The sequence below is a fragment of the Chamaea fasciata genome, unplaced genomic scaffold, assembly GCF_029207755.1.
Source record: "Chamaea fasciata isolate MVZ Bird 193981 ecotype frontalis unplaced genomic scaffold, bChaFas1.0.hap1 SCAF_20, whole genome shotgun sequence".
NCBI lineage: Eukaryota > Metazoa > Chordata > Aves > Passeriformes > Sylviidae > Chamaea > Chamaea fasciata.
The window spans coordinates 2,745,796-2,772,982 of NW_027094105.1; the positions used below are offsets into that span (position 1 = coordinate 2,745,796).

At 48.5% G+C, this 27,187-nt stretch overlaps 1 protein-coding gene across 1 annotated transcript; it reads right to left on the reverse strand.

The window, feature by feature from the left end:
• Nucleotides 1-3,249: 3,249 nt before the first annotated feature.
• On the reverse strand, nucleotides 3,250-24,722 carry TNFSF15 (TNF superfamily member 15). The gene is made up of 4 exons (XM_066201311.1): nucleotides 24,450-24,722; nucleotides 18,040-18,091; nucleotides 17,244-17,291; nucleotides 3,250-11,179 (listed from the first exon to the last, which is right to left on the reverse strand). Exons 1-4 carry the CDS (start codon nucleotides 24,630-24,632, stop codon nucleotides 10,752-10,754), a joined length of 711 nt encoding a protein of 236 aa, XP_066057408.1. The 5' UTR covers nucleotides 24,633-24,722; the 3' UTR covers nucleotides 3,250-10,751.
• Nucleotides 24,723-27,187: the final 2,465 nt, after the last annotated feature.

A 27,187-nucleotide genomic window follows, 5' to 3' on the forward strand; every position in this document is an offset into this window, starting at 1 on the left:
GATGCTGTCAGCCCTCTCTGGGAAGAGAGGGCTGGAATGCTGCCAGACCTCTCTGGAAATTCCCTGTTTCAAGGCTGCGAGCAACTCTTCTTTACCCAACAGTTTTCCTAAAAATAGCGAGGCTTTGCTCAGCCACATCTTGGGAGCCTGCCAGAGGCACAAATAAAGTCAGAGCTCTTTGAAACACTGTGCTGTCATTGCTACGATTCCAGCCCAAAAGCTTGACCCTGTGGAACCCCACAGAGGTAGGAAAATCACCCTGTGCTTGCCAAACAAATGATTTGTAGTTGCACACATGGCTGTGGATGGGTGTGTAAATGTCTTCTGGAAGCTGGGATTGTGACTTAGAAGCTGGGCAAAGGAATAACAGATTTGCTCAAGAGAGTCTGCTTAATGAATAAATATTGGACTGTGGTTAATGACCATAGAGGGTCAGTAACCACAGAATTATTAATGCTGGAAAAGATCTCCAAGATCATCGAGTCCAGCCTGTGCCTGGTCCTCACCTTGTCCCCAGCCCAGAGCACTGGGTCACCTCCAGGGATGGGGACCCCAAACCTCCCTGGGCAGCCCCTGCCAAGGCCTGAGCACCCTTTCCATGGAGAAATTCCTGCTGGTGTCCACCCTGAGCCTCCCCTGGCCCAGCCTGAGGTCGTTCCCTCTCCTCCTGTCCCTGTTCCCTGGGAGCAGAGCCCGATCCCCCCCGGCTGTCCCCTCCTGGCAGGGAGTTGTGCAGAGCCACCAGGTCCCCCCTGAGCCTCCTTTTCTCCAGGCTCAGCCCCTTTCCCAGCTCCCTCAGCCTCTCCTGGGGCTCCATTCCCTTCCCCAGCTCCGTTCCTTTCCCTGGACACGCTCCAGCCCCTCTGTGTCCCCCTTGCCATGAGGGCCCAGAACTGGACACAGCACCTGAGGTGTCCCAGCAGTGCCCAGGAAGGGGACAATGACTCTGCTCGTCCTGCTGGCCACTCTACTCTTGATACGGGCCAGGATAGGATTGACCAGGTGTGACACTGATGGCTCCAAAGCTTTTTTCTTTATGTGAGAACTGGCCGCAGCCAATGGGTGAAGAAAAGATCCTTTTCCATCCTCCTCAGCCCATCTCCTCTATTAAAGAGTAATAAAGGGAAACATTCTGAAGGGAAACCAATGAGATGCCACCATGTAATGAGAGCTCCAGGGATGGTGTGACTTCAGATTTGCACATGGATACTGGAGTTTTGCCCATGCTGTAACACCTTTCCTACTTTCTCACCAGACAATCTGGCAGCAGGCAGGACCAGCCCGACTTCTGGAACAAAAAGCTGTTTCATATCTCCTTGTTTTTGCTCTAGAGATTCCCCTGATTTCCATACAGATGCCCCACTTCCTTTTCTTCACCCAGTGAAGTCATCTTGCTGAAGGGCTGGGCCACGAGCAGTGCCTCTTTGGGAGGATTTCACTGCTGGGAGAAGGGCAGAAGCTCTGGTTTGTGTGATTCCCCACCTGGCCGTGCCCTGGCACAGGTTTGCCTGTGATGGATCCCGTCCCCTGCAGGCAGGAATGTGCCTCCACATCCTGTCTGGAGGGATGAACCCAATCCTGGGGAGATGTTGGTGTGCCTGCCGAGCCTGGGCCACCAGCAGGGAATGCTGAGCCCCTTCCCCTGCCGGCAGTGATCTAACACTGAATTAACGAGTTTATTCTCATAAATGAGGTGATGCCTTAAGTTTTAACTTCCATGTATTTCAGATTCTGTGCTGCCCAGGGGTGCAGATCTGAGCTCACAGTCAGTGTCACTCAGCTCTGCACACAGCAGGGACACAAAACAAATCCTTTTCCTGCTGCACACCAAGGACAACTTTCAGCCCAAAAGCACAAACAAGGGTGGCTGGAGGGAGGAACAACAAGGATGGGACCTCACAGCCTGGAGCTGGAATTGGACAATTAAACCCCAAAATGCAAATGGACCAAAACTTATAAAAGTGTGAGACCTTGTGACCCGGTATCCATTTTGTGACCATTTTGGGTCCCCCTTGGGTGTAGCCCTGGCCAGGCTCTTGTCCTGCCCAAGGTGTATCCTAAAGGCCTTTCAATAAATCCCTACTTTATTCTCTGGCTCCGTCCAGTCTCTGTTTCAGCTCAGCCTTCCCAAGGCATCAGAGGCAGGAGGGGAGGGAGTTTTGTGCCAGTTGTTGGAAGGGGATAGCCTTGAGGGCTGGTGCAGGAGCCAACCTCAGGCTCTGCTGCTGGGAAATGCTACACACACCTTCCCACCCCAACAGGGTCTGGCTCAGCCCAGAAATGAGGGGCAGGATGTGATTCCTACTTCTGAGACCTCTGGAATTAACTGGGGAAGGGAGATGGTCCCTGACAGAGTCAACTCATCACTGTTGGGCTCTGGAAGAAGCCACGCCAACACCCAAATTTCGGACTGCAGCTTGGAGCCACCCCTGGTCCCTCAGCTGACACCCATCAGCCAAATCTGTTCTGTTGAAAACAGAATTAATTTTTCCCTTTGGTTTGTTTTTTTTTTTTGTTTCTGTTTACAGAAATAGCAATTGATGGTCTTGGTCCAAGGGAGCCTATTGTGAGAATTAGCAATTTGGTTAATCCCCATAAAGGCCTACTTTCCGAATCTTAAATCCTGTTCTGTTCCAGTGTTCTGAAATTCTAAAGAAATCCCAAAACACAGCAAGGTTTTACTAAATAATCTCCTTATTGTTGAGTAAAAAGCGGTTAAATGGGGTTTTTTATTCAAAACAGGGTATTTATCTTTGGCGGTTTGGTTTTGTTTTTGTTTCTTTTTTTTTTTTTTTTTTTTTTTGAGCGGGCACTCTTAGAAATGAAACTTGGGCACCCTTAGAAATGTAGGTGAGATTCACTTGTGTCTAGAGCCTAAAAAGGGAACCTGTGGAATGGAAAATTACTCAGATGAGACTGGAACAAAATTCTCTAAAGCCCTTAAAGGCTCATGGAGATGTCTGAACTTTGTCCTCGCATGAATAGGGTTTAATTTCACTGCTCTGGAAAAGCCAGGATTAATAATTTTCTGTGTGTTTTCTGAATGGAATTAATAGTTTAAATAAAAACCCCCAACCCTACACATTTATAACACACGATAAACTTTGACATGGGGAAATGTCTGCCCCTCCCAGCTGTGATAGAGAGCGCTTGGTGGGTGCTTATTAGAATAAAAAACCACTCAGGAATAAATATGAATCCAATTAATTTTATTTTTTTGCTTTAAGACATAAAGAACAGTTTAAAGAACTGTCTATAAACTTAATTTCCCAAAGAAATAGCATCAAGTATAATAGATCTAAACTTTATACCATGAATATTACACTTTCTCTTCCATAAAATTAAGACATCTCTATGTACAGTACCAATAAATATGCAGCAAACATTTCAGTGCTTTTTTTTTTGACGTTTTAATATAAAACTCTACAATCAATGGCAGAACATAAGATCTGTGCAAGGATGAGAGCAGCTGGAAAGCTATTTTAGTTCATAATTCAGAAAAAAAAAAAAAACAACAAAAACCCCAACACTACTGACTTATGTCGCTTAATAAACTGGGTTATGATCTCCCAGGCAATGCTTTTCATGTTGTTCCAAGGGATTTAACAATCAGGAATCTGGAAGTGTCACTGCAAAGTTCACACTCTGAGAGAGAGAACTGTACCCAGTGCTGGCAGCAGGACTCACAAAGGAATGGGAGTGGAGCTCTCATTTCCTTTGGGAACCTGGCTGGGGTGCTGAGGGGGATGGAGAACACATCTCTGTCCCATCAGCTGGGATTTTTATAGTGTTGGGCCTTCCTGGGAGGGAAAACCGCTTCCAGTTCATCTCAGCTTGTGCTGCATCCTCCATTAGGGACAAAAGAGAAAGCCCCAAAGCTGGATGTGTTCCCTGGGATCTTGTCCCCAGCTGGGAAAAGGGACAAAGCTGAGCTGGATCAGTGCAGCTGTGGTTGGGCATCACAGCAATGAGGGGAGAGCTGGCAACGTCCAGCTCCTGTGGGCAGTGTCCTGCTCTGGAGGATGGATCTCCTGGAGTAACTTTCTGGGATGAGAGTGGGGTCACCCTCCCCTCAGGACTCGTGCCCACCACGTGTGTGTTTAACATCAAACCCTGCAGGAATCCTCCCCACAATGATTTATCCACCCACCCCAGAGTGAGAGCAGTGGGGTTCTCCCTTTCACCATGTCCTCGGATCATCTTTACCCAGAAAAACCCCACAAAATTCCCTCTCCAGCCTGGGAGAGAAGCACCTCTGTTATCCCCACCTTCCCTAGGACATGCAGCCTTTCAGGGATGTGCCTCTCTCCCCCTCCACTCTCGAGAGGAAGCCTGGATTTATTGAGAGCAGACACCTTTTATATGATTTAAGGAAGCCAAAATGCAGCACAACGCTCAGTGCTTTAGACCAGAAAAAAAATAAATCTCAAGTTATTACCCTAAATGTGCAAAGCACGGAGTAAAATGGCAGTGAAATTGAATTCTGCTCTGCTCAAGTTAAAATAGGAAATAATAATAATAAGATTCTGTTTTGCTTTTGCTAAATGTGAGGTAGATATTGGATTGAAAAGAACAAGAAACCAACATAACAGCAAATAACATCCCTTTGGTGTCACGGGGGAAAGCAGCCTGATTCCCACTGTCTAATCAACTCCTGGCTGATCTACAGAGGCTGTTAACAAAACTTCTCAGGGATTTGTAAGTGGTTGGAAAGCAGGGGAAACAAATGGGATACTCTATCAGAGTATCGCAGTGCAAACCTTCCTGGAGCCAGAGCACAGAGCCCTTCCCCAGAAACCTCTTGTGAAGCAATTTAGATGTGATATCCCAAATTCAAACCAGGAAAACCAAACAAATGTTGAGAGTAAGAAATAATATGGCAAATGGGAGAATGTCTCTCAGTTCTGTTGGTGGAAAGAAAGGAATTTGCATTCTTGGCAGCAGAGGAATTGAAGATAACAGCAGCCAGGGCGAGGAATACAGATCCATGGGCTACTGCTGTTCTGCTGGGAGGGTAAGGACAGCAAAGCTGGAGCTGGAACAGGGTTAGGGGTGCTCAGGGCTCTGCTGCCTTCCCTTTGACTCTCATTTGGCCAAAATTTCCTGGTTGGGTTGTGCCTGTCAGCCAGGAGCTGAGCCATTCGGAACACGGAATTCCCAAAATGCTGAGGTGTTTTTGTGTATGGTTTTTGCCTTATGAAGTGCAGGAGTCTCTAAATTCCCAGGGGAAAGTCTGGACCCGACTTCGCTCTGCTGAGGGGCCTCCAACTGCATCAAATAATGATTATTCATACATTTTACACACAACCAAACTGGATTCTTACACATCAGCACTGCCTGGCTGCATTAACTGGTCACTCTTAATTGTGATTAGTGTTTTGGGAAGGGGACCGGGATCAAAAGTGGTCACATTCGTTAAGCTGCATTTTTATTATCACAAAACTTGGGAAAATATAAAGAAGCTAAGTCAGTTCTTGTGGTAAAGATACATCTCAGTGCTGAGGCACAAGACAAAACACAACCCCTTCTAGAAAATCCCTTACATTAGCAAAATGCTATTACTGGTGTGTAACACCCACATCTGGGCAAAGATCCTTGACATGTTCAGATTCTTCTAAAGAACGAATTCTCTCCTCATTTCTCACCTGAAATGATGGCCCACTCACAAGATAAATAACACAAAGGACAGGGTGGTCAGAGGGGTGAACATTGTGCCATAGAGGGGTGAAAAAACAAGATTCCTTCCAAACTCTGGAATATCGTGTTGAAATTTTCAAGTGAATTCCTCAATCTGTTGGGCTTGGCTGGGGACCCCCTTTGTAGAGAGGTTTGCTCATCACATCCCCTGCCCTGCCACATCCAAAATCATGTCAGCAGCATCTTTTTGGGTGATGTTTGACACCCTTGGACACTGATCCTGCCAACACCCCTGTGCTGGACAGTCCCTGCTGTCATTCCTTGATTTGGAAGATTGCTCCAAACCATGCTGAGAATAAAAACAATTAAAACTTTTTATCCACTTTTAATTTGAGGCATGCAGATTTTACTCCTCCCATCCACCAAAGAGGAGCTGGTTTTTACCATGATCCCCTTCAGCCACGTGCTCGGGGCTACGTTCAGCACAAATAAATGTTGGCAGGATTGGAGCTGTTTTCTTTACACCTTGGTTAAAATTTACTGAATTTACTTCTGCATGTACATGGAGAGAAAGTTAATGCTTATTTATCGATGTTCAGTTTTTAAGGGGAAAGGAAGTGGTAGGTAATGAACTCTTTGATGAATTTGGGTTGAACTTAGTGTTAGTGTTTTGGGGATGAAAGAGGTTAGGGAAGAAGACAACTCCTAAGATCTAGTATATTTTTGAGCAGTTGTTCAAAAATAATAATAATTTCATACTTCTTCTTTCAGTGGTTTTGTTCCGAAATGTGCTTTTCAGTTCTTTTTCCTAAGAAACGGAAGGGTCAAGACCTAAAATTCTGTTTTTCCTTATTTAGCCCATGCTTCCTATTTCACCCTTTTTTTCCAGATTCCTTTTTTTTTTTCCCTAATAATAGTTTTAGTTTCACAGCTCCCCAGAACAAAGCACATTTTCAGCTTGACCGCAGACTTAAAGGTCATTGTTTCCCATGACCAGATCTCATCAGCTTCTCATTTAATTGAAAATGCTAATGCCTGGGCATTTTCACATCTCCAGAAATGCTTTACGTTTTCCAACTCAACATGCACAAATTTCTGCAAATTTCTGCTTGAGTCCTTATTTAACTTAAAAAAAAATAACCATCTGAGAATCCACAGTTTAGGTTTAGTCTGTTGGAGATATTTTCCTTTAAGCTTGACTTTTGTCTCATTAAAATGGCTTTACTCTGACTTCATGCCTTTGACTTCTGTGGAGGAATATCTAATATGAAACAGGGCCAGGGCCAGAATCAGCCTCTGAACACTTATTTTATGTGCTGGTCACTGTTACAGTAACATTATTAGCACTAAAAAAGGGGAGAAAAAGGGAAAAAAAGAGAATTTCCATGAGGATACATGTGGGGATCAATATGCCTGCACCACTTTAAAACAAGTAATGCCACACATATTGTTTTATGTCCTATAAAATGTGTGCTAAATGTGCTCGAAGCCGGTGTGGGTAATGGGGTGCAAAAGCTCTAACTGGACTAAAATAAATATTTCTATGGATTATGGATCAGGAGAATCACACCTGGAATGGAGATGCACCAGGCAACATTTTGCTGGTGAAGTTCATCTTTAGTGTGCAGTGGGCACAAATTATGTGCTAGAAAAGGCTCATTATTGCCAATGGGCTTCCTGAAACTTCTATGGAATATCCACAAAAAATTAATTATATATATGTGTGTGTGTATATCCCACAGAAGGCTCTTTGAATGTCAGATGTTGGGTTCCCACTCCTCTCCCTCAGCCCTCACAATTCCCATCGTTCAGCACACCAGGATTGATGCCTTGGGATCCAGTTTCCCTGGAAATCTGCTATCCCAGCCTGTCAGCATTGCCTTGTGCCCTCAGAACGTTCAGCTCATTCATAGAAAAGAGAAGCTGAGTTACTGTAATTATCCCAGAACAGAGAGAATTTCCCCTCCAATTTCCTCCAAGGATAAACCAAATTCACCCTATTTTGCCCTTTGCAGAAGCTTTCCTGCCTAATTGCTGGGAATCACCTGTCTTGGAAAGATGATTTCAAACCTCCCTTTATGAGACTGACCACGTTATTTCATGGGCTGGACACCTGAAGTGCTCCACATATTCCAAAAGCTGCAGATTTTGTGTTTCCACGAGTTCAGGTCCTGTTTTGGGCACACAACCAAGTGATCAAAGACTCAAGGTGAGGTGTTGAGAGAACACTTCACAAAATCTGAGATATGGAAAGTCTCACGGTTTCACAGGGAATAATTTTGTCCAGAAGTGCCCAAGAATGGGGGATTTCACCAGATTTTACCCTGGTGGGGAGTGGTCTCTGAGCAGGAATAAGAACCCTGAAAAGGAGCTGGATCACCAGAACAAGGCTGAGGTCGTGTGTGCTAAGCACTAAATGGATAACTGGGGAATAACTGCTCCAAACCCAGCTTAAAAAACTAGGCTGAGCAGGTGGAGATAAAGTAGGAATTAGGACTCAGAGATGGAAGTGATCTGGATCACAAAGACATAAGAGGATCCCTTGGCTCAGGGTGTTTCCGTCTGCCTGCAGGGTAATTCAATTTACTTTCTCCAATCCAAACCCACTTTGAGATGTCAGTTTTCTTTGTGCGCTGGAGAAATCGAGTGTAAAAAAATGGCATTTGGATAAAAGAAATGTCCTTGCACTTAATGGGCAGGGCCAGGAAGGCAGGAATGAGGGAGGGATCAAGAGGACAGCTGAGATGTGGATGTGGGGAGGGCCAAGGATGAGTCAGAGAAAGGATGGGAAGCCAAACTGGGAAGAGGTTTTGATGCAGGGAGTTCGTCAAGGTCCTCAAAGAGGCAGAGTTCTGCCGAGGGCCAACACTCAGTGATGAGACTCAAGGAAAATCTGGAAGCAAGAAGACACCCACAGAGGAAAAGAGGGCAGGGCAGGGTGGCAAAGTCCTGCCTGTTGTGATGTGTAAACAGGGAAGGACTGAGACTGTGGGATCCAGGAACTGCAGGATAAGGGAAGGATGGGCAAAAAGCTGCTGTTTTGAGATGATTCACCGCCAAAGACCTGCCAGTTTTCACGTCTGCAGGAAGGTCCTTACCCCAAGACACGAAGACATGAGGATCCTGGTGTTGCCTGGACCTTCCCCCCTCCTGCTCTGCTCCTCTCCTCCCTTCCCCATCTCCTTGGCCTCTCTCCCTGCTCCAGCTGCTCCTCTGACTCCTCCTTGTCAGCTCAAACTGATCTTCCCAGAGCAATGAAGGATCCCCGGGTGGGAAGGGGCTTGCCGTGGACAGAGCTCCAGGACCACACCTGGGGTTGTCTCCAGCACAAAGCCTCTGCCCAGCTCAGCTCTCCAGACCCAACCGCTCACCCCCAGGGCTGTGATTCCCCACCTCAGCCTCTCCCCAGCACTGACTTGGGGCTCCACCAGAGCTTTGAGTGGAAACATCAGCTTAGGCAACAAAGCCTTGCTGTTATTTCTGGGCAAGAAGTGGGAAAATGGAGGGAATCCAAGAGAGGGGAGCCTGGCTGTGAGACCTCGGGGCTGTTCAGGGTGTGAAGGCTAAACCCACGAGGATCCTGAGCCTCTGCTGGAGATGTGTTTGCTGCAGGAGGAGGGAAAAAGCAGGGATCTCCCTGAGAGACAGAAAGGTCTATGGAAATGAGGAAGTGCAAGGTGGGGAGTTAAACACCCCTGAGCTCCACCAGGGTGGTGTCTCTGGATCTTTTCACCTCGTGGAGACAATTGGTGGCCAAACTTCAGCCAGGGCAAGGCTGGGGAGTCCCTCGGGGTCAGGGGCCACCCTCAGCAGTGGTTGGAGCCCAAGCAGTGAGTTTTTTGGTTGCAGCTGCTTTGCATTAAATAGAATGGAAAGCAAAACATTGCTGAGGTTTCTTCCCAAAATTTCGGTGACTGATTTAGAAGTGTGCAAAATTTTGCTCTGTGTGTCTCTCTCTACCTTGGTTCTTTTTTTTTTTTTTTTTTTTTTTTTTCTGTTATCCTAAAGTTAGGACCTGGAGGGGACATTCCACTTTCATGCTGAAACAGAAAGTGTTTTGTGTGTTTCCTAGATCTTTTCCAGAACATTTTGAGGCTGTGTATGGACTTAGAGAACTGTAAACAATTTTTTTGGGAAAAACCAAAAATCTTGAGTAGCTTCTGCAAAGCACAAGATACAATTTTAATCTACTTTACAGGGAAGTTGGAAGGGATTAATTAAGGCAGTTAATAATTGACCTGAGCTATATGTTAGTGCAAAGTACTGAGTAAATCTATTCTTAAAGAAATTATGAGAAGTAATTGCCTTCCAGAAATGAGAATCTGAAGAAGGGTCATGCAAAACTGTACTGGAAGTGCTGGAAAAAGCTCAAAACCCCTTTTTTTTTTTTTTTTTTTTTTTTTTTTGGTGCTGAGGAAATTGTACATTGAGGGTGGAATTAGTGACATATCCCAGCTGAATATTCAATGAAAATTCCTACCCACAGATATGAACTATTCCCCCTTAGCTTACAAACTTTTGAAGAACTTTCAACTTTTGCTTTCAAAAATACATTTTTTTCCCCCCTCCAACACGACTTTCATTTTTCTGTTTTGGCTTTTCTTTGTTTGTTTGTTTTGGGTGGGTTTTTTTTGGTTGTGGTTTTTTTTTTTTTTTTTTTGGTTGTTCTGTTTTGTGGTTTTTTTGTTTGTCTGTTTTGTTGTTTTGTGGTTTTATTGTTGTTTTTTTTTGATTTTTTTTGTTTTGTTTGTTTTTTTGAGTTAGTTTTTTTGGTTGATTTTTATTGGGGTTTTTTGAATTTTTTTTTGGTGGGTTTTTTTTTGTTTGTTTTGTTTGGGGTTTTTTTTTGAGTTGGTTTTTATGGTTGATTTTTATTGTTTTTTTTGGGGGGGTTATTTCACTCCAACCTGCAGCTTCACCTTTCCCTACCCATTAAACTAAGGCTCCAGTGAGCTGCAGGGGAGTGATGGCACAGAAGAAGAAGATGAAGACGAAGGTGAAGAAGAAGAAGAAGGAAAACAGCAGAGATCTCACCCCAACACACGCCCACAAAGCCAAATTCCAGCGAGGTCCCCCCGATGACCCTGGAGGGATCCCCCAACCAGGCCAGAGCCCTACAGCAGAAAGGCCCCAAAGAACGTTTTGTGCTCCTTGGTGTAATCCACCAGCTTGATGTCACTCACGTTGACCATCAGCTTGTCTCCCACCTCCAAGGAGACAACAGCGCCCAGGTAGATGGGCTGGAACCAACCATTGCTGTTCTCACTGAGGGTCTTGGTGCCCGTCAGCAGCTGGGTGGGCTCGGGGTAGCTGTCAGTGACCTTGGTGATGATCTCAGTGACAGAGTTGGGCTTGTGGCTGCTCTCCACGGGCCCTCGGAAGGTGACCTGAGCGTACACGTAGTAGTCCCCGGACACGGGAATCACCAGGGCGTTGCTGGAGTAGCTCAGGTTGTTCTTGGTGAAGGCCAGGCCTCGCTTGTCCTCCCACTGCAGGATGGGCAGGTGGCTCCCCACGGTGCTGGCCAGGTCCTGCTTCTTCACTGCAGGGGGAGAGAGAGGGACAGGAGGGTGGGTGAGTCTGCCACAGCCTGGGGAGTGGGTGTAGCATGAAATCCCTGCTCCAAACGGGGAGGAATTTAAACCGGGTTGTAGCAATGCATTTCCCACACCCAGCGTTTTCCACAAAGGGAAAAGTTTAAGACTCACCCCTTGCATTTGTTATGAGGTAAAGAACCCAGAAACTTCCGTACCCTTCTGACAGTGATTGGATCAGTGCCAAGAGAGAAGCATCTACTGAACCTTTTCACTGTTCTTCAAATCCTGCACCTCTCCCTATTGGCAGCAGGCCAGATTGTCCCTCCTAAAACATTCAGTATTTAGGAAAGAGCACAAAAGAAGTAAGAGGCTGTTTGGAGTGTTTCTAGCAGGGTGTCAGAGGTTTGCTCGGACACCTGCGTGTGGCTTTTCTTTAGTTTCCTGTAATGTTTGTTATTTCGTTATTTTTAATTTATTAAACCTATTGCTTTACAAAACACCTCTGAAGACCAGTCTGGCCAAGATTATTTTTAGCCAATCTGGACGGGCTGGACCCTCAGAGATTGATACATTTACATGTGGCTTATAAGACCCTGGCCACCTGTTAACCTGTACCACAGAGTGAGCAAAATGCTGGGGCAGAAATGCTCTTATTTCACAGCTGGATGGGCTGCAGGACAACTGTCCAGGGGTGTTTTCCAGGGTGTCCAGATCTGAGGTGTCAGGACTGAAAGCCAAGGGTGCTTTGGAGAGATTTTGGCAGTGTAAACTGTGCCCAGGGGTCCTGGTTGTGGGTCAGAGCCCAAAGGATGAGCTGTCCTTGCTCAAGGCTGAGTCTCCTAGCACTGGGAAGCGATGGAGATGGCTTTACCTTCCCATCTCACCCATTTCCAGAGGGAAAACCTTGTCCTTAAGTGACACTTGTACCATGCTTGTACCTAAAGGCTGGGGACAGGAAGAGGAAATTCTAAACCATCTTTACCTTCAGCAGATTGCAATTCTGTTTCTTAGAAAGATACTGCTGAGCTGGCAAAATGTCCACACTGGTCACCACGGTGTGTCACCAAGCACTGAGACACTTGGACTTCTCTTCCTGCCAAGCCTCTTCTTAAGGGGGTTGGGGTATCTCAGCCCTTGTCCTGAGCTTCTCCTCCTGAGTGCTCTCAAGGACATCTTGAATTGCTTTTGGGTTACCAGGGTCACTGGATTTTAGCAAAAACCCCACAGACCCCACTGTTCTTCAAGAGGTCCAATTCCAAAGCAGCACATTATATTTTAAACCATTTTTATCCCTCTCTTTCCCTTTTTTCTTTCCTTAATGCTTTCCTGGAACAAAATACTTTGTTTGTAGGCAGCCTCAACATTCCTCCAGACTTTTTTTTCCCCAGCCTTGTGGTGAGCTGATTACAAGCAGAGTTCCAGTCCTGACCCCAGCATCAGTCTGATCCAAGCTGAGGATGCTTCCCAGGCTGCAGGGGGAAAATTAGGGAATTGCTGCCCTATTGCCTTCACCTCTCCTTCACCACTGATTTCTCACACCCAACAGACAGGACAATAAACCTCAGCCCTCGAACGCTGCTGTGCAGGGAAGCAAGAGCTGTCTCTGCTCTTTACTGACTGCCCCATGAAATTGTTGTGCTAAAACAGCAGCAGTGGGAAGAAGAGGATAAAAACCACGAAGATTATCTCAGGTATTAAAATGAACCTGGAAAATGAATGATGAATGCTTAGAAAAGATTGAGAGGTCCAGGAACTGGGACCTGTTTTAATGAGCTTGCGTTAATGTTTAAAGCAGATTTTTGTTCAGCATTTGGGGAAAGGGGGTGTGTGCATGGGAAGGGTGGGAAATGGAATGCAGGTGAGGGAAGGCTTTGGAATTGCCTTGGCAAATAACCATTAGGTCCATTCTGGGTGAAATGAGACTCAGAAAAAGGAATGTGCTCATGTCCCTGTGGCATCTGTTCCCCTCTTTTCCAACAATAAATAATCCATGAGGAGACAGGAAGGCATTAGGAGTGCAATTCCTTTTATATTCCCTGGGTAGCACCGCAAAATAATGGTCTATCTAATTCTTCTGATCTTTTCCCAGGAGGCAAAGTGGATGAGGAAAGTATTTCAGGGAAGGGGAAAAAAGACAGGGGTTGTGGCAGCAAGGAAAACTAAATTATAGAATTATTATAAAGTTAGAGACAATGGAGCTTGGACACAGAGAGGGGAATAAAAGAAAGTGAAAGTGCTCCTGGTTTCCCTTCATCTGCATCCACCTCAGGACTGGTCTGAATCCTGGGAAAAGCTCAGCTGGCTTTGGATCACTCTGAGGTTTGCAAGAGCTTGGAGCAACACATCTCGGAGAGCAGCGGAAATTTTGTTTGAGGTGGGAATGATGAGGAAAGGTCAGAATACTTTCAGAAAATGTCCTGGGCTCTATTCCATCTCTGGAATTTTGGGGGGAACTTGAAGAGAAGCTGCCTGTGAAATATTCTTTCCTTGTAGAATGACACATTTCAAATGTCAATGACACTCAATTCCACAATGAATTTTTATATTAGTTATAAAATAGATTTTATTAGTTATAGAATACGGTAAGATCTCAAATGAACTACATGACTTCCTAACTTCTAGAATTAGTCAGGTTTCACAGCGTTAACCTCCCTCTTAGGATGAATCTCCCTCTATTGATGCTCTCTATTACTTAAAGTTAATTACTTTTCCTCATGCTTTCAGTAACAGTCAGGAGAATAAAGTGAATGTTCAAGTGCTTTTTAATACAGCACAGCTCCTTCTCTAGCAGCAGCTGTACTTTGTCCTTGTCATTTATTTATTTATTTCCTAAATTCTGGAGCTCCACTTCCTGCAAATACACCTGTGATGCTAATTCCTGAAGGAATTAAAATCTGCTTTTAATAAGGGATTCATTGCCACAGTTCCTTCTATTTTCTCCCACACTATAAATTTCTGGCATCCCTTCATTCTCCTGTCCCCAAATCCCTTTTGGTTCAGTCCCTTGGTGGAAAATCCCTGTTGCCTGTCAGATTTGGGATATATTCTGTGCTGGATTTGTGGGGTTTCTGCAGCTCTTAGCACCAATGGGAGAGCCTAATCCTCAACTCTGAGTCTCAGCAAGAGATTGGAGCCTGTGGGGAAGCCCTTGTGGTGCAAGGTCCTGTGTCTGCACGGTCTCTGGTGCTCAAGTTCATGGCCTGAAGATTTAATAAAGGTAATTTGGGAGCAGAAATGGTCCTCTGCCCAGATTCCGAGGTGGGTTTGGTACCACTGCAGCACGAGGAGCACGAGCCAGGTCCTGCAGCATTGGTCACCCACTGTGCCACAGGCTGGTGACAAGGAGGAACAAGCACTGCCCTGAATCCTGACCCCAAATCCAACCAAATAAGTGGGGAGAGGCTGACGGCAAGGCAAGGAGAAGCCCCAAAGAAACATTAATGCACATGAGAAAATGGGCTTGGAGGGAGGTCTGAGCTGGGTATTGGCACATCTCAGTAGGTAAAGTCATCAGGGAGGGGAGGTCTCCATTCCAGTTTGGATGAATAAAAATTCTCAGTGTGAGTTTAAAAGGCCAAAAGCAGCTGGAAGATTTATCATAAAGGAACAGACACCAAAACATGGAGCTATTCTGTTACTGCCAATTAATCAGTGCATTCCCAAAGAACCCTATCTAATTCTCATTCCTCTCACTCATCTGCTCTCACCTGCACAATAGATGTGCCTAAAACTAGAAAAAGAGAAAAAAGGTGTGGAAGAGATTTCCTGCAATTTGGGATTTGTAGTCTGCCACCTTCACGTTGAAAAGGGCACCTGAGGTGGGGGAATGTAACAATGGTCAGCAGAATAATTATTCCTTCTACACTTTCTATGCACAAGTCATGGTTTCTGAGAAGAGGAAACCAGGGTAGAACCCAAGAAATCATTATTCACAGAGTTGAAAATAAGAGGAAATATTTTCTGCCAGCAAAGTGCTGTTAGGCTGGGAAACTCATTGCCACAGGGAGAAGCACCAGGAATAAGTTCAGGCTAAAAAAGAGTCAGAAGTAATCCATAGATTTTGGGTTCCTTGATGACTACGTTGCACAGCACAGAAAGGAGAGGGAAAATTCCCTCAATTTTCCCCTTTTCTTGCTCCTTTCTAAGGCCAGCAGTGACTGGCCCTCAGTGGAATGCCAAAGAGGATGGGCACAGTCCATGGGAATGATGGCAAAGGGGTTTTTGTAAATCTGGGGGCTGAGGAAATTTGGAGAAAACTGTTGGGTGTTTCCCTGTGGCAGCTGGGCTTTTGTGCAACCCAGGGAAGTTCCCAGCAGCAGAGCAGAGCTTTGGCTGCTCCTCTGAGTCACTGGAGCCTCTGGGTCTCTCTGCCATGGGGGACTCAAAAAACAAAATCTTACAGTGGCAGACATGGTCCTCTTGCTCTTTAAAACCTGCACTTTAGCCAAGATGTGGACGAGGTTGTGGACGAGGACAGGTCAGTTTTGGAACTCCAGAAACCCTTCTGCCAACGGGAAAGGCACCAAGGATGGGCATCAGGAAGGAGCTGGTGGATTAAGGAAAGAAAACTCTGCTGGGAAATGCATCAGCCCTGAGCTGAAGATTGATTGAGCCCTGGAGGCGGATTTGGATTGAGCTCTGCAGGAGGATTTGTGAGAAGCATCTCAACACTTCCTGCATTCTCCAGGTTACAAAGCGCACCCTGGGGCAACACTGGGCATGCTGGGGAAGCCTCTGCATCGAGCTGGATTTGGAGAGGAATAAATGGCACCAGGCCAGCTGGAAAACCCTTTAGCACTCACTCCATCCACACTGGAGCCAGCCAGGAACTTTTCACTGGGAATACCTGAATTTTCCGTGTGGGTGGAGCAGGCGAGGATGAGAGATGTCTCAGGGCAAGGTCCTTGGTGTGGTGACAGCTTCAAGGGTGAGCTGGTGAGGTGGGGACCTTGGAGATGCTGGCAGCCCCTTGGAAAGGCATGGAAACCTCTTGGAAAGGCACGGAGACCCCTTGGAAAGGCATGGAAACCTCTTGGAAAGGCACAGAGACCCCTTGGAAAGGCATAGAGACCCCTTGGAAAGGCATGGAAGCCTCTTGGAAAGGCATGGAGACCCCTTGGAAAGGCATAGAAACCTCTTGGAAAGGCAGGGAGACCCCTTGGAAAGGCATAGAGACCCCTTGGAAAGGCATAGAGACCCCTTGGAAAGGCATGGAAGCCTCTTGGAAAGGCATGGAAACCTCTTGGAAAGGCAGGATAACTCTGGAAATGCATAGAAACTCTTTGGAGAGGCATGGAAGCCTCTTGGAGAGTCATGGAGACCTCTTTGAAAGGCAGGAAAACTCTTGGAAAGGCATAGAAACCTCTTGGAAAGGCACGGAAACCTCTTGAAAAGGCATGGAAACCTCTTGGAAAGGCAGGATAACTCTGGAAAGGCAGGATAACTCTGGAAAGGCAGGATAACTCTTTGGAAAGGCCTGGCAGCCCACCCTGTGATAGGACGTTGTGAAGGCACCTCCCTACCACGACACAAAGGCTCGGAGGGCTCAGCTTGGTGTCACCCTTTCCCTGCTTGCTCTGAAATGTGTCAGAGATTATCTCACTGGAAATGGGGGAGGATTTATGGGAACATGGTGTGTGTGGTCTGAGTCAGGCCTTGCAGAAAAATAAAATAAAACTGGCCTGATTTGACCTGATTTTGCTCCAAAACTTCTTAATTCTTGCTAATGCACTGCTCCACAAGGGCTCTCTTGAGCTCCTTCCCCTTCCTTTTCTGGAGGATTCAGCAGGTCACTGAGACATCAGGCACCTATTCCAGTTCAGTTACAAAAGCTGGTCAGGCAGTGAAAGAAGCAGCTTGGAAAGGTGATGACATTTGTGTCAGCTGTCTCCTCCCTGGGCCCTTTGCTACACACACACTGCGCTCAGTCTGGCGTGCTCAACAAGGCAAAGCTGATTATTATGTCCCCCATGTTCCCTGCAACACCTGCTCCTATCAGATCCACTCGGACCAAGGTTACTGAACCACAACATCTGCTGTAGGAAGGTTTTAGTTCTGAACAAGAATTACCTGTCAGGTGAGCTCGTGGCTTCTCTGCACTGGAAAGCGTGTCCGTAACTGAGGGAAAAGGGAGAAAAATGGTGTGAGGATGTTTGCTGCTGTTCAGAAATAAAATTACAGAATATCCTGAGCTGGAAGAGACCCACAGGATCATCAAACCAGCCCCTGTCCCTGCCCAGACCCCCAAACAACCCCACCCTGGGCATCCCTGGCAGCGCTGTCCAAAGGCTCCTGGAGCTCTGGCAGCCTCGGGGCCGTGCCCATTCCCTGGGGAGCCTGGGCAGTGCCCAGCACCCTCTGGGGGAAGAACCTTTCCTAAGTGAACAAAATGTGGTGATTAATGCCCATTAGTTCAGGCCCTCTCCCATTCTACTGAGGTCTGAGTCAGGAATTATTTGCTGTCATCTCTTATTGACACCCCCGAGGTAATAAAATGCAAATGAGGGAGTTTGTCAGACCTGCTGCAGGACCAACAGAGCACATTGTGGCTGTGTCCTGACCTGCTGGAGGGCAAAGCGTGAGGAGCACAGGCTCCCAAATCCCTGCTTGTGCTTGTTCAGGGTGTCCCACTGACCCTGCAGAGCTGTGGGGGCAGCCTGTGCCTGCACAGCTTTCACAGCCCGGGGGTCAGAAATGCTCCCATTTCACTCTGGCCCCAATTATCTCCCTGTATCTTCCACCGCAGGTCTGGCCTGGCTGGTTTGTCTAGGCAGGGATTGGGGTGGTGAGGGCAGAGGGCAGAGGGGAGGTGAGTGCTGGCATTGCCACCCTGCAGCCCCTGGAGGGGAAAGGGAGGGAAACTCACCTGCAGCTACTGCTCGTTGCTTCAGGAAGTGAGAGGCCCTCTCCTCGGTGACCTGCAGGGGACAGTGACAGGCAGTCAGCTCAGAGGGTCTTATATTAATTATCCCACAACATGGAATAGCTGCAGTAACGTCAGTGAATTCAGGAGAAGCATTTTGGCAAAAAGGTGAGCCCTGGTAAGCCTTCGCTTCACTGCATGACGTTTCTGCTGTTGGTTTAGAACTGCCTCCATCTCTGGAAGGGTTCCAGGACCCCAGGGGAGGTTTGTTAAATTGTGGGGCTGGACAAGCCCTTGGCATAACTGGGAGAGCAGCAGCAGAGTGGGCAGTGTAAATCAGCCATCCCCAGGATGGTGCCTCTGTTCCAGCTCTGCTGGAGCCCCTCTGCTGCTTGGAGCCTCTCCTGCCCCTCAGTCCACGGCAGAGCACGCAGGGCAAAGGGAGAGATCCTCCTCAAGGCAGGGCAGCTCTGAGCCTTTACAGGAGCAAAGGTTCCCCCACAACACCAACAAAGAGACTGAGGTGGATCAGCTCCACCTGCCTCTTGTCCTGCACCTGTCTTTTTCCAGACTAGACCTGTTCCTTAGGTCTGTCTGGAATTTTGGGTGATTTCCTGGGGAGACAGGAGCTGAGAGAGCAGCTGTGGGGTGAGCTCTGCTGCTCTGAGCCCGCCCTGGGGAAGGCTCAGCCTTCCTCTCCTCTGCAATTCCCTTCTGGAGCCGAACACTCCTGTTCCCCTCAGGCAGGACATGGCCCTGGGTCACAGAGGGACAGTGCTGTCCCTGTGCCCTGAGTCACCTGCTGAGCCTCCCGAGTCACCCGGCCCAACCCGGGCAGCTCCAGAGGGAGGAGGCTGTGGGATGCAGTGGGATGCAGTGGGATGATATGGGTTGATGTAGGATGCTGTGGGATGTAGCAGGATGCAGTGGGATATAGCAGGATGTTGTGGGGTGCTGTGGGATGCAGTGGGAAGATGTGGGATGCTGCCTCTGCATCTGGCCTCATGGAGTTGTGAGGAGCAGCCCTTGGAGCAGCCTGGATTGTGCTGACCCTCAGGACTGACCCTCAAGGCTGACCCTCAGGATTTACCCTCAGGATTTACCCTCAGGACTTTCCCTCAGGACTGACCCTCAGGGATGTCAGGAACCCCCATCCCAGAACGTCCATCAGGGTCACACGGGGTTGGCAGAGAGTGTTTTATGGGCAGCCACCAAAACCACACTGAATAAACAGAATAAAGTGAATAAACACAATAAACCGCCCTTGGTCAGCTCAGAGTGAAGGATTTGAGGCACTTTGCCACAATAAAAGGCTGGAACAATATTAATATGTAGATGCTGAAGCTGTCTCCTGCTGGCTGTGTCTCACACAGCTTCGAACACTGCAGGAGAAGGAGAAAATAGATAATTTGTATTGGCTGGGGAAGGGGAATGTTTGTGGAAGGACAGTCAGCCTGCCTGGGGTTGGGGACTGTTGGCTGCTCCAGTAAACCCAAAGATAGTTTAACGTTTTACTGGAAGTAAACATCCGTGTGCTCCTGCAGACAACAGTCATTTCTAACATAGCTGTTTCATGTGTTGGGGAAAAAATGGAGAAGGAAAACAGTAGAGAAAATTCTCCTTCTGGGTTTGTCTTTTTATTATTCCTTTGCCTACCCGTAGAGAAATGTGTGGCCCAGCCCCAGCAGCCTCCCGGCAGAGAATGATGTGAAAGTCCAGTGTGGGGCTGAGGGAAAACTGGTGCTGAGCTCTCCACGAGATTTCTGAGATCATTCTGAGACCTTTCATTATGTGTAAGGACTTTCAAAGTCCTGCTTTCTGTGGTGACTAACCATGAGTGCTCTGATGATGTGACTCAGTCACAGCCAGGAGAGTCTGTCCCTGCCCTGGTGGGAAGCACAAGGTGAGAATTAAGGATTTCCCTCACCCATTTCCTGCTTTCAGCCAGGTGTATTCACCTCGGAGTATATTTACACATCCCTTGTGTGACATTTCCTACGTATTTCCCAAGTGACCAATTCTCATTAGTGATCCCATTCTCTGAGGATTCTGCAGCCAGCCAAAAAATCAATCCCAAACCTACATTTAGAAATGTAACTTCTGTGGAACTGTTTACATACTTGAAGCCCAACTTGTATAAACTTGGATGTTGCAATCCAAACAGAGGTGGCAGGAAAATGGGAAGGAGAGCAAGAAGTATTCTGCTTCTTTACAAAAGATAACAAAAAGGTTTTGTTTAAACCTAAATTTACTTGTTTCCTAAGAAACCCAGCTGGAACCTCCATGTGAAGGAGCTGCATCCAGATATTCTGAAGGACAGAGCAGATAGAGCAGGGGGTTAGAGCAAGGTGGGAAATTATTCTGTTGCTTGGCAAAGGTATGGCTGGTTTTTTTTTCCTAATTGTGCTGTCTGGTAAGGGTGTAAAAATAAATACAAATCTCCCAGAGGAAATGTTTTAGCAGTAGACAATGCTGCATAATGACCAGGTGTCAGTAATACTTGTCCTGAATAGGCACAGATGTTGTGCATTGGTGGGGAGGGAGAACTGAGCAGCACCAGATAATGGAAAGAGCAATCACACAATCAGTGCTTTTCTCTCTTTTCCCTTCTTTGCTCAGCAGTGATTCTGAAAAGTTCACAGCTTCGATTTTCCCTTTGGTTACTGTGCAGGGCCCAACCATTGAGTGATGCTGAAAATCCCACCTTGAGCTGACTGGCAGCTATTTGGGCAGGGAGCTCTCACTACCCTGGGGATTGCTGTGTGCAGAACATTTCTGGATGCTTCTGGTGCCACAAATGCCCAAAAGCCCCAGAGCATTTATATCCAGATATGGCTAAACCTCCCAAAAAAGGGCTGATATCCAGTGTCATGGGAAGAGCATCTGGCACTGCAGGCAGAGGGACTGAGAAGCAAAACACCCCCAGCTCCTCCACCCACTCCATTTTCAGCACTATTTCACGGGGAGGATCTCTGCAGGTCATCTGCAGTACATAAACCCCATTTTTTCTGACTCCAGAGATGCTGCATGGTCTGGGCTGGGAATTTTTGTTAGGAACTGGTCTGTTGCCAGTAAAAACTGGCTTCAATCAGAACATTTTGCTGCCCAGTGGAAGCCTGTACCTACAAGGAACATTTGCATCCCGCAGCCAGGCAGGGATTTAACTGCTGCTGGCTTTGGAAGGGGAATCCCAACACCTGGGCCCATCCAGGTGTGTTTGCTGCTCCTCCCCCAAAGATCAGGAAGCCTTTTGAGGCTCTCCTTCCTTTATGGGCAGGCCACGAGGGTAGATCTCTCCTGGGATTTGCTGCCAGCTTTCTGGCAGGATCCAGGTGGAGCCTCTGGGATTTTCAAGTTCCTCCTGCTCTGCAGCAGATCCCTTCTCCAGCTGACATGGCACAGACTTGGCACACAGGTGCATGTCCAACCCTTGGGACAGGGTTTGGAATTCCTCTTTATGCTGCTTGTGGCCCTGACGTGCCAAGGATGCCATATAAAATAAACCCAAACAGCTTCTCCAGGCCACTTGATTCTGTGCACAGTGGGATGCTGAGGGAGCCAGAGCTGCTCTCCTGTGCCATTCCATCGGTAGCTTTGGGAGCTCACACTGAAACTTGGCTTCCCTTTGAGGAAGGATGACCCTTCCTCTGGCAGGGCACCACTAATAGAGATTTCCTGCTAGTAACACAAGCCACGTGCCCTGCTTTGAAAAACCCAATTTCCTCTCCTCACTCTGGACTGAAGCGTAAAAGAAAGTGATTTCTCTTTCCCAAAGGAGCAGTGGAGGGAGCCTGGAAGGTGTCCAGGGAAAACCATCACCAGACTGGAATTATTCACTCAAGATGCATCGTACCATGACACAGGGAGAGCACTGCTGGCCCACACATGTTGCTGCAGTGACATAACTTGCCCTGCTTTTTCCTGAAAAGGACAATTCCAGCCAAAGAGGTGACTTTGCATCCCTTCAGAGGCACCAGGTGACACCACATGCAGGAAGGGATGACCAAAGTGCCTCACCCCGTGCGCAGTGTGCCCAGGGACACACCCCTGTTGCACAAACCTTCCTGGGCTTCCCTTCTCCTTGCTCCAGGAAGCTACTCAGGAATTTACTCCATCTGCTCCTCACCTGCTGAGTCCCTCCCTCCCCCCGGGGCTGTCCCCAGAGCACTAGAAGGTGACAATTATGTGTGGGCAGAGCTCTGTGAGGCGACCTGAGGACTCCTCCCGTGGGCTGCAAAGGGTCAGGAGGCCAATACTCATCTGAGGCAAACTCGGGGCTGCCCGCTCATCCCAGAGTGCCCAGGGCACCCACACCCCAAAACCAGAGCCCCAGAGAGCTCTGCCACACGTGGCTTGTCCCAAAGCTCCTGCTCCGAGCTGTCAGTGGGGCACATGAGGACGGAGCCATTTAGCAAACTTCGAATGCAGAAATGCAAAAAGACATTTTTCCTGAGAGCTTTTATGCCCGGAAATATTCCCACCACCCTGAACCTGCAGGCTCCTGGGAGATATGGCTCCTTGGGGCATTCCCAGGCGCCCACACAGGCAGACACATCCACCCCTCTGTGCCGTCCTGCTGGATGACACCGACGAACACAGAGAGCAGCAGAGTGAATGAAAAATCGGGAACAGGCAGGGCCCAGCTGAGGTGCAGCTCCTCCCACGGCACCCCGGGCACCCAGCCAGCCCCGATGACTTTCCTCTTCCTCCCCGGGACTCACAGAGGTTGTAACTCCTCTGATCACCTCGTAAGATCATTGTGGAAACATTACGTGTTGCTAATTGGGAGCAGGTGCATGGGAACGCACACCAGCCTTGCAATTCCGACCCTTTGCACTGCGCTTTTCCTCTTAAGAAGCCAAACCCATTCATAAAAAATACTTTTCTCTGCTAACCCTGCCAATAGGATTCCGAGTCAGGGATGCATTGGATTGATTAGACAAGTTAAATTAAACAAGTTAAATTTTATTATTCTTCCGCTCCAAGATTGTTTCGAGGCTGAACCGTTCTGCTCTCGTGGGACGCACAAGAACCCAGAGCAGCAGCACAGACTGCCCAAAAAACCACCTCGTGTCTTTTACCCCCAATCACAGCTTTTGATGCCCCTCCGTGCTCAGCCTCTGCTCTGCCGTAATTCCACACTTCTGGAACTGAAGGTCCCCCAAATCCTCTGAGAACGTGCCCAGCCCCTGAAGAAAGCTGTGCTCTCAGGTAGGGCAGCCTGGGCTCCCACAGCTGGAATCACGGCAGTGACAGGCTCAGGGCAGCATCACACCTCACACACTCAAGGAGCTGCCAGATTTACCAGCCCGAGGGCTGCACCAGGTCAGAGCCAGGTGAGACAGAGGATGCTGCAGCCTGAGCTCGGCATCCCTGGGGCAGCGCAGCCTCGGGGTCACACCGGGGACAGCGCAGCCCTGGGAGCCACCAGCGGAGCCACAGCCGCGGCTCTGACCCTCCCCAAACATCCCCGGGCTACACGTGAGCCAGGTGACAAACCTGCCTTCCAGGCCACTGAAAACCAACCCCCTTTCTCGTAACCAGCTCGCTGGTTAACGGGGGAATTTCAGACCCGACGCTAAAATTCAAAGCTTAATTCAGCAGACCTACAGCCTGGGGCATCCCTGCTGAGCTCACAGCCTCCCGTGGAAACGGGCACTTGCAGGAGGAACGGAGCAGCGTGGAAAAGGGTTGGGAGCAGCAGGGCACAAGTTTGCACGGCTGGGAGCAAAGGGAGTGTGGCTGTCTGACAAAGGAGAAGAGCTGAGAAGAGCCCCGGACTGAGAGAAAGTTTTAATGGGGAGTTAAGAAACAGCATGAGCAGTTTAGGGTCAGACTCCCTTAACTGTCTCAAATCAGATCTCTGCAGAAGTTCGAATTTTTAATAATTAATAATAATAATTAATAATAATTAATAATAATTAATAATAATTATTAATAATTATTAGCAATTGATAATAATTAATAATCCACCAGAGCTGTAGCTGTCAGCCTAGTGATGGGTGACTGAGCCACTGACATCAGCAGATCTTCCTGAAAGCAGGCACTGTCAGGGGAAACCGCAGATCTAACCCAAAAGAAGGGAGGAAAATGAGCCATAGCACCAAAAACCTGCCAGAAATCAGTGCAGAGACACTGATTTCCACCAATCAGTGCTTTTCTTTATAAGCATCCCCCGCAGCACAGCAGTAAAAAGTTTTAAAGTCCTGTGTACTCCGCTTGCGACCTCGGCGAAAGTAAAGGAACCGTTAGTTAAAAAAGAACGAGCGATAATCAGATTTATCCTCGGGGCAAGCAAGAAGGAACGCAGCGGCGAGCCTCGCACAGGAGAAATCCACCGAGAGCACGGAAAGAACTCCAGGAAGGCTCCGCGGGGAGGCGCGGGACGGCGCTCAGGTGCGCCCGTGCCTTACCTGGCCGCCGCAGGAGCTGGGCGCCCGCAGGTTCCCGAGCAGCAGGTACGCGGTGGGCAGCATCAGCAGCAGCACGGCCAGCAGGCACAGCAGCAGCGCGCAGCGGATCCTCCGCAGATCCCTGCGGAGCTGCATCCCGGCGCCGGCAGCCTCCGGGCATGTCTCCATCACCACGTTCTCCATGGCAGCAGCGCCGGGCTCGTCCTGCGAGGGAGCCGGGCACAGACAAAGCTCTTGTGTGGCGCTTGCCCTGCATAGAGACCCCCATTTAAATAAGAGCTGTCCCGAGTGTGGGAAGGCACCGGCGCGCACGCACACCCTCCCTCCCTCCCGAGGAATGCACCGCCTACAATAGAAACCAAAGGCGGCAGGAGCGGCGGGAGGTCCCCGCGCTGCCGGCGCCGGCTCCTGCCTCCCGAGCGCTCTCCTGCCTCCCCCCGAGCGCTGCACAAGGAAGCCGGGAAAGTCCCGGTGGGTGGGACCAGGATCAGTCCTGCTGCTGGGCTGGAGAAGCTCCGCAGGCTTTTCCGCCTGGCAGAGGGAACGTGAAACCCATGGGAGTGAAAGTGAGAAGCAGGGGGAACCCGGCAGTTTCTTCTTTCCCAGAGAAAGGGGAAGAGGTTTTTGGGGAAGGTGAGACGGCAGGAAGAGAGTGACCCCAAAGAAGGGGTCCGGTTCTCTGAAGTGTTGCTTCATCCCTGCCGTTTTAGCAGAATTCACAAGAGGCTGCCCGTTGCTCAATGCGCACCTTTTGCACCAAACTGCCCAAAATCAGATGTTTGTCTGCTCCAGGGCTCACCTTCTCCAAAATCATCTGAATCACAAATCTTAACAAAACATTGTGCTGTCACAGGAGTCTGTTATTGCTGCCTGGAAAAGTGTGATTTTACAGTGCTTGGGGGAACAAGGATGTCAGCCTTACCTGACTGACAGCTGCTGTCCCTGACAAAGAGGGGCTGCAGCCTGTGGGCATCCTCTGGAGCTGATCAGTAGCACAACCAGGAGGAACAAGCTCTGCTGGCAGCTGATGTCCTGCTGGAAGGGGTTCCTGTATCCCAGGAAGGTTCCTGTATCCCAGGAAAGTTCCTTGCTTGCTGAAATGGTTTCACTACCACACTTGCTCCCTGTCACTCTGCAGCAGCCCACCCTCCCCAGGGAAATCCATTCATTTAGGAAGTGCTTGGCATGGAGATGTTGCCATTTAGACATGCCCAGACTGTTGAAATGGGATTTTTTTGCCCCCAGGAAAGTTCTCATTAAAACAGAAACTTTCTTTGATGTGTATGTGCACACACAGTGATGTGCAGGAACTTCTCCTTTTTCCCTGGGTAGAGAAAGAGTCTGGAAACTTCAACATTTTCTTTAGTGACACAGGTTTGGTTTCAACCCACCTTCCCATGAAAAGCATGCCAGATTTGGGTTTTTAAAAAATAAGATAAAAGAAAGAAAACTATTTTCTCATGTCCCAGACTGTCTGTAACATCCCTTTGCCTCATAAAAATACAGCCAACTCTTCTCGCTTCAATGACACTGCAAAAAAAAAAAAATCTTTCTATTGCAATAGTTGGGTGCAGCTCTTGCTACTCTGGAGAGCTACAAGTCATGCTCTGAGCAGAACACGTGGTTTGGTCATCGAGGCTGAGTGAGGCTGCCAGCAGCAAGGATGGGATCCTTGCCAGCAGAGCAAAGAGTGGAGAGACCAGGGAAAGAGAAAGTATGAAAGAGTGAGCAAGAAACAGTGAAAAGCAGGATGGTTTAGGGAGAGAAGAGAGAATCCTAGCATGGTTTGGGTTGGAAGGCATCTTAAAGGTCCCCTAGTTCCACCCCTGCCATGGGCAGGGACACCTCCAGTGTCCCAGGCTGCTCCAACCCCAGTGTCCAGCCTGACCTTGGACACTGCCAGGGATCCAGGGGCAGCCACAGTTTCTCTGGGCACCCTGTGCCAGGGCCTGCCCACCCTCCCAGGGAACAATTCCTGCCCAATCTCCCATCCAGCCCTGCCCTCTGGCAGTGGGAAACCATTCCCTGTGTCCTGGTACTCCAGGCCCTTGTCAATCTTCTCTCTCCATCTTTCCTGCAGCTCCTCCAGGCCCTGCAAGGCCACACTGAGCTCACCCCAAAGCTTCTCCTCTCCAGGTGAACACTCCCAGCTCTCCCAGCCTTTCCTCCCAGCAGAGCTGCTCCATCCCTCTGATCCCCCTGGGGCCTCCTCTGGATCTCTCCAGCAGCTCCAGGTCCCTCCTGTGCTGGCCCAGGGCTGGGGCAGCTCTGCAGGTGGGGTCTGAGCTGAGCACAGGGGCACAGGGGCGCAATCCCCCTCCCCTGCTGCCCAGGCTGGGGCTCAGCCCAGGGCAGGGGGTTCAGGGCTGGGGCAGGTCCAGCGCTCACCCAGCACAGCTCTGTAAAGCACCATGTACTGTGTGCTCCAATCCCAGCCAAACCACTTCACTCCTGTCAGACCTTAGACAAGTGACTGACTCTGTTCCCTTCCCTAATTCACTGTTTGTTTTTATTTAGATTGTAAAACTTTGGGGACAAGGACTGCTCTCTGCTTTTACAGGGCCCAGGTCTCATTTCAGGGTAGGTGTGGCTCCATTTATCCTCAAATAAAAGCTCATATTTCTGTGAGCTGCTGTGTAGACAAGCAATTTTTTTTAACCATTTTTATTTTTTTTCTGGGGTCCCAGTTGCGTTTTCTAGGTCGAACTACTAAAAAAAAATGGTACTAATATTTTGAC

What these genes read in the sequence shown, in the direction of transcription:
- TNFSF15 (XM_066201311.1), bottom strand. Translation starts at nt 24,632, where the DNA reads ATGGAGAACGTGGTGATGGAGACATGCCCGGAGGCTGCCGGCGCCGGG. An exon ending in CCAGCTCCTGCGGCGGCCAG is followed by an intron (nt 18,092 to 24,449) that starts GTAAGGCACGGG and finishes TGTCCCCTGCAG; the next exon opens with GTCACCGAGGAGAGGGCCTC. An exon ending in GCCACGAGCTCACCTGACAG is followed by an intron (nt 11,180 to 17,243) that starts GTAATTCTTGTT and finishes CTCCCCCTGCAG; the next exon opens with TGAAGAAGCAGGACCTGGCC.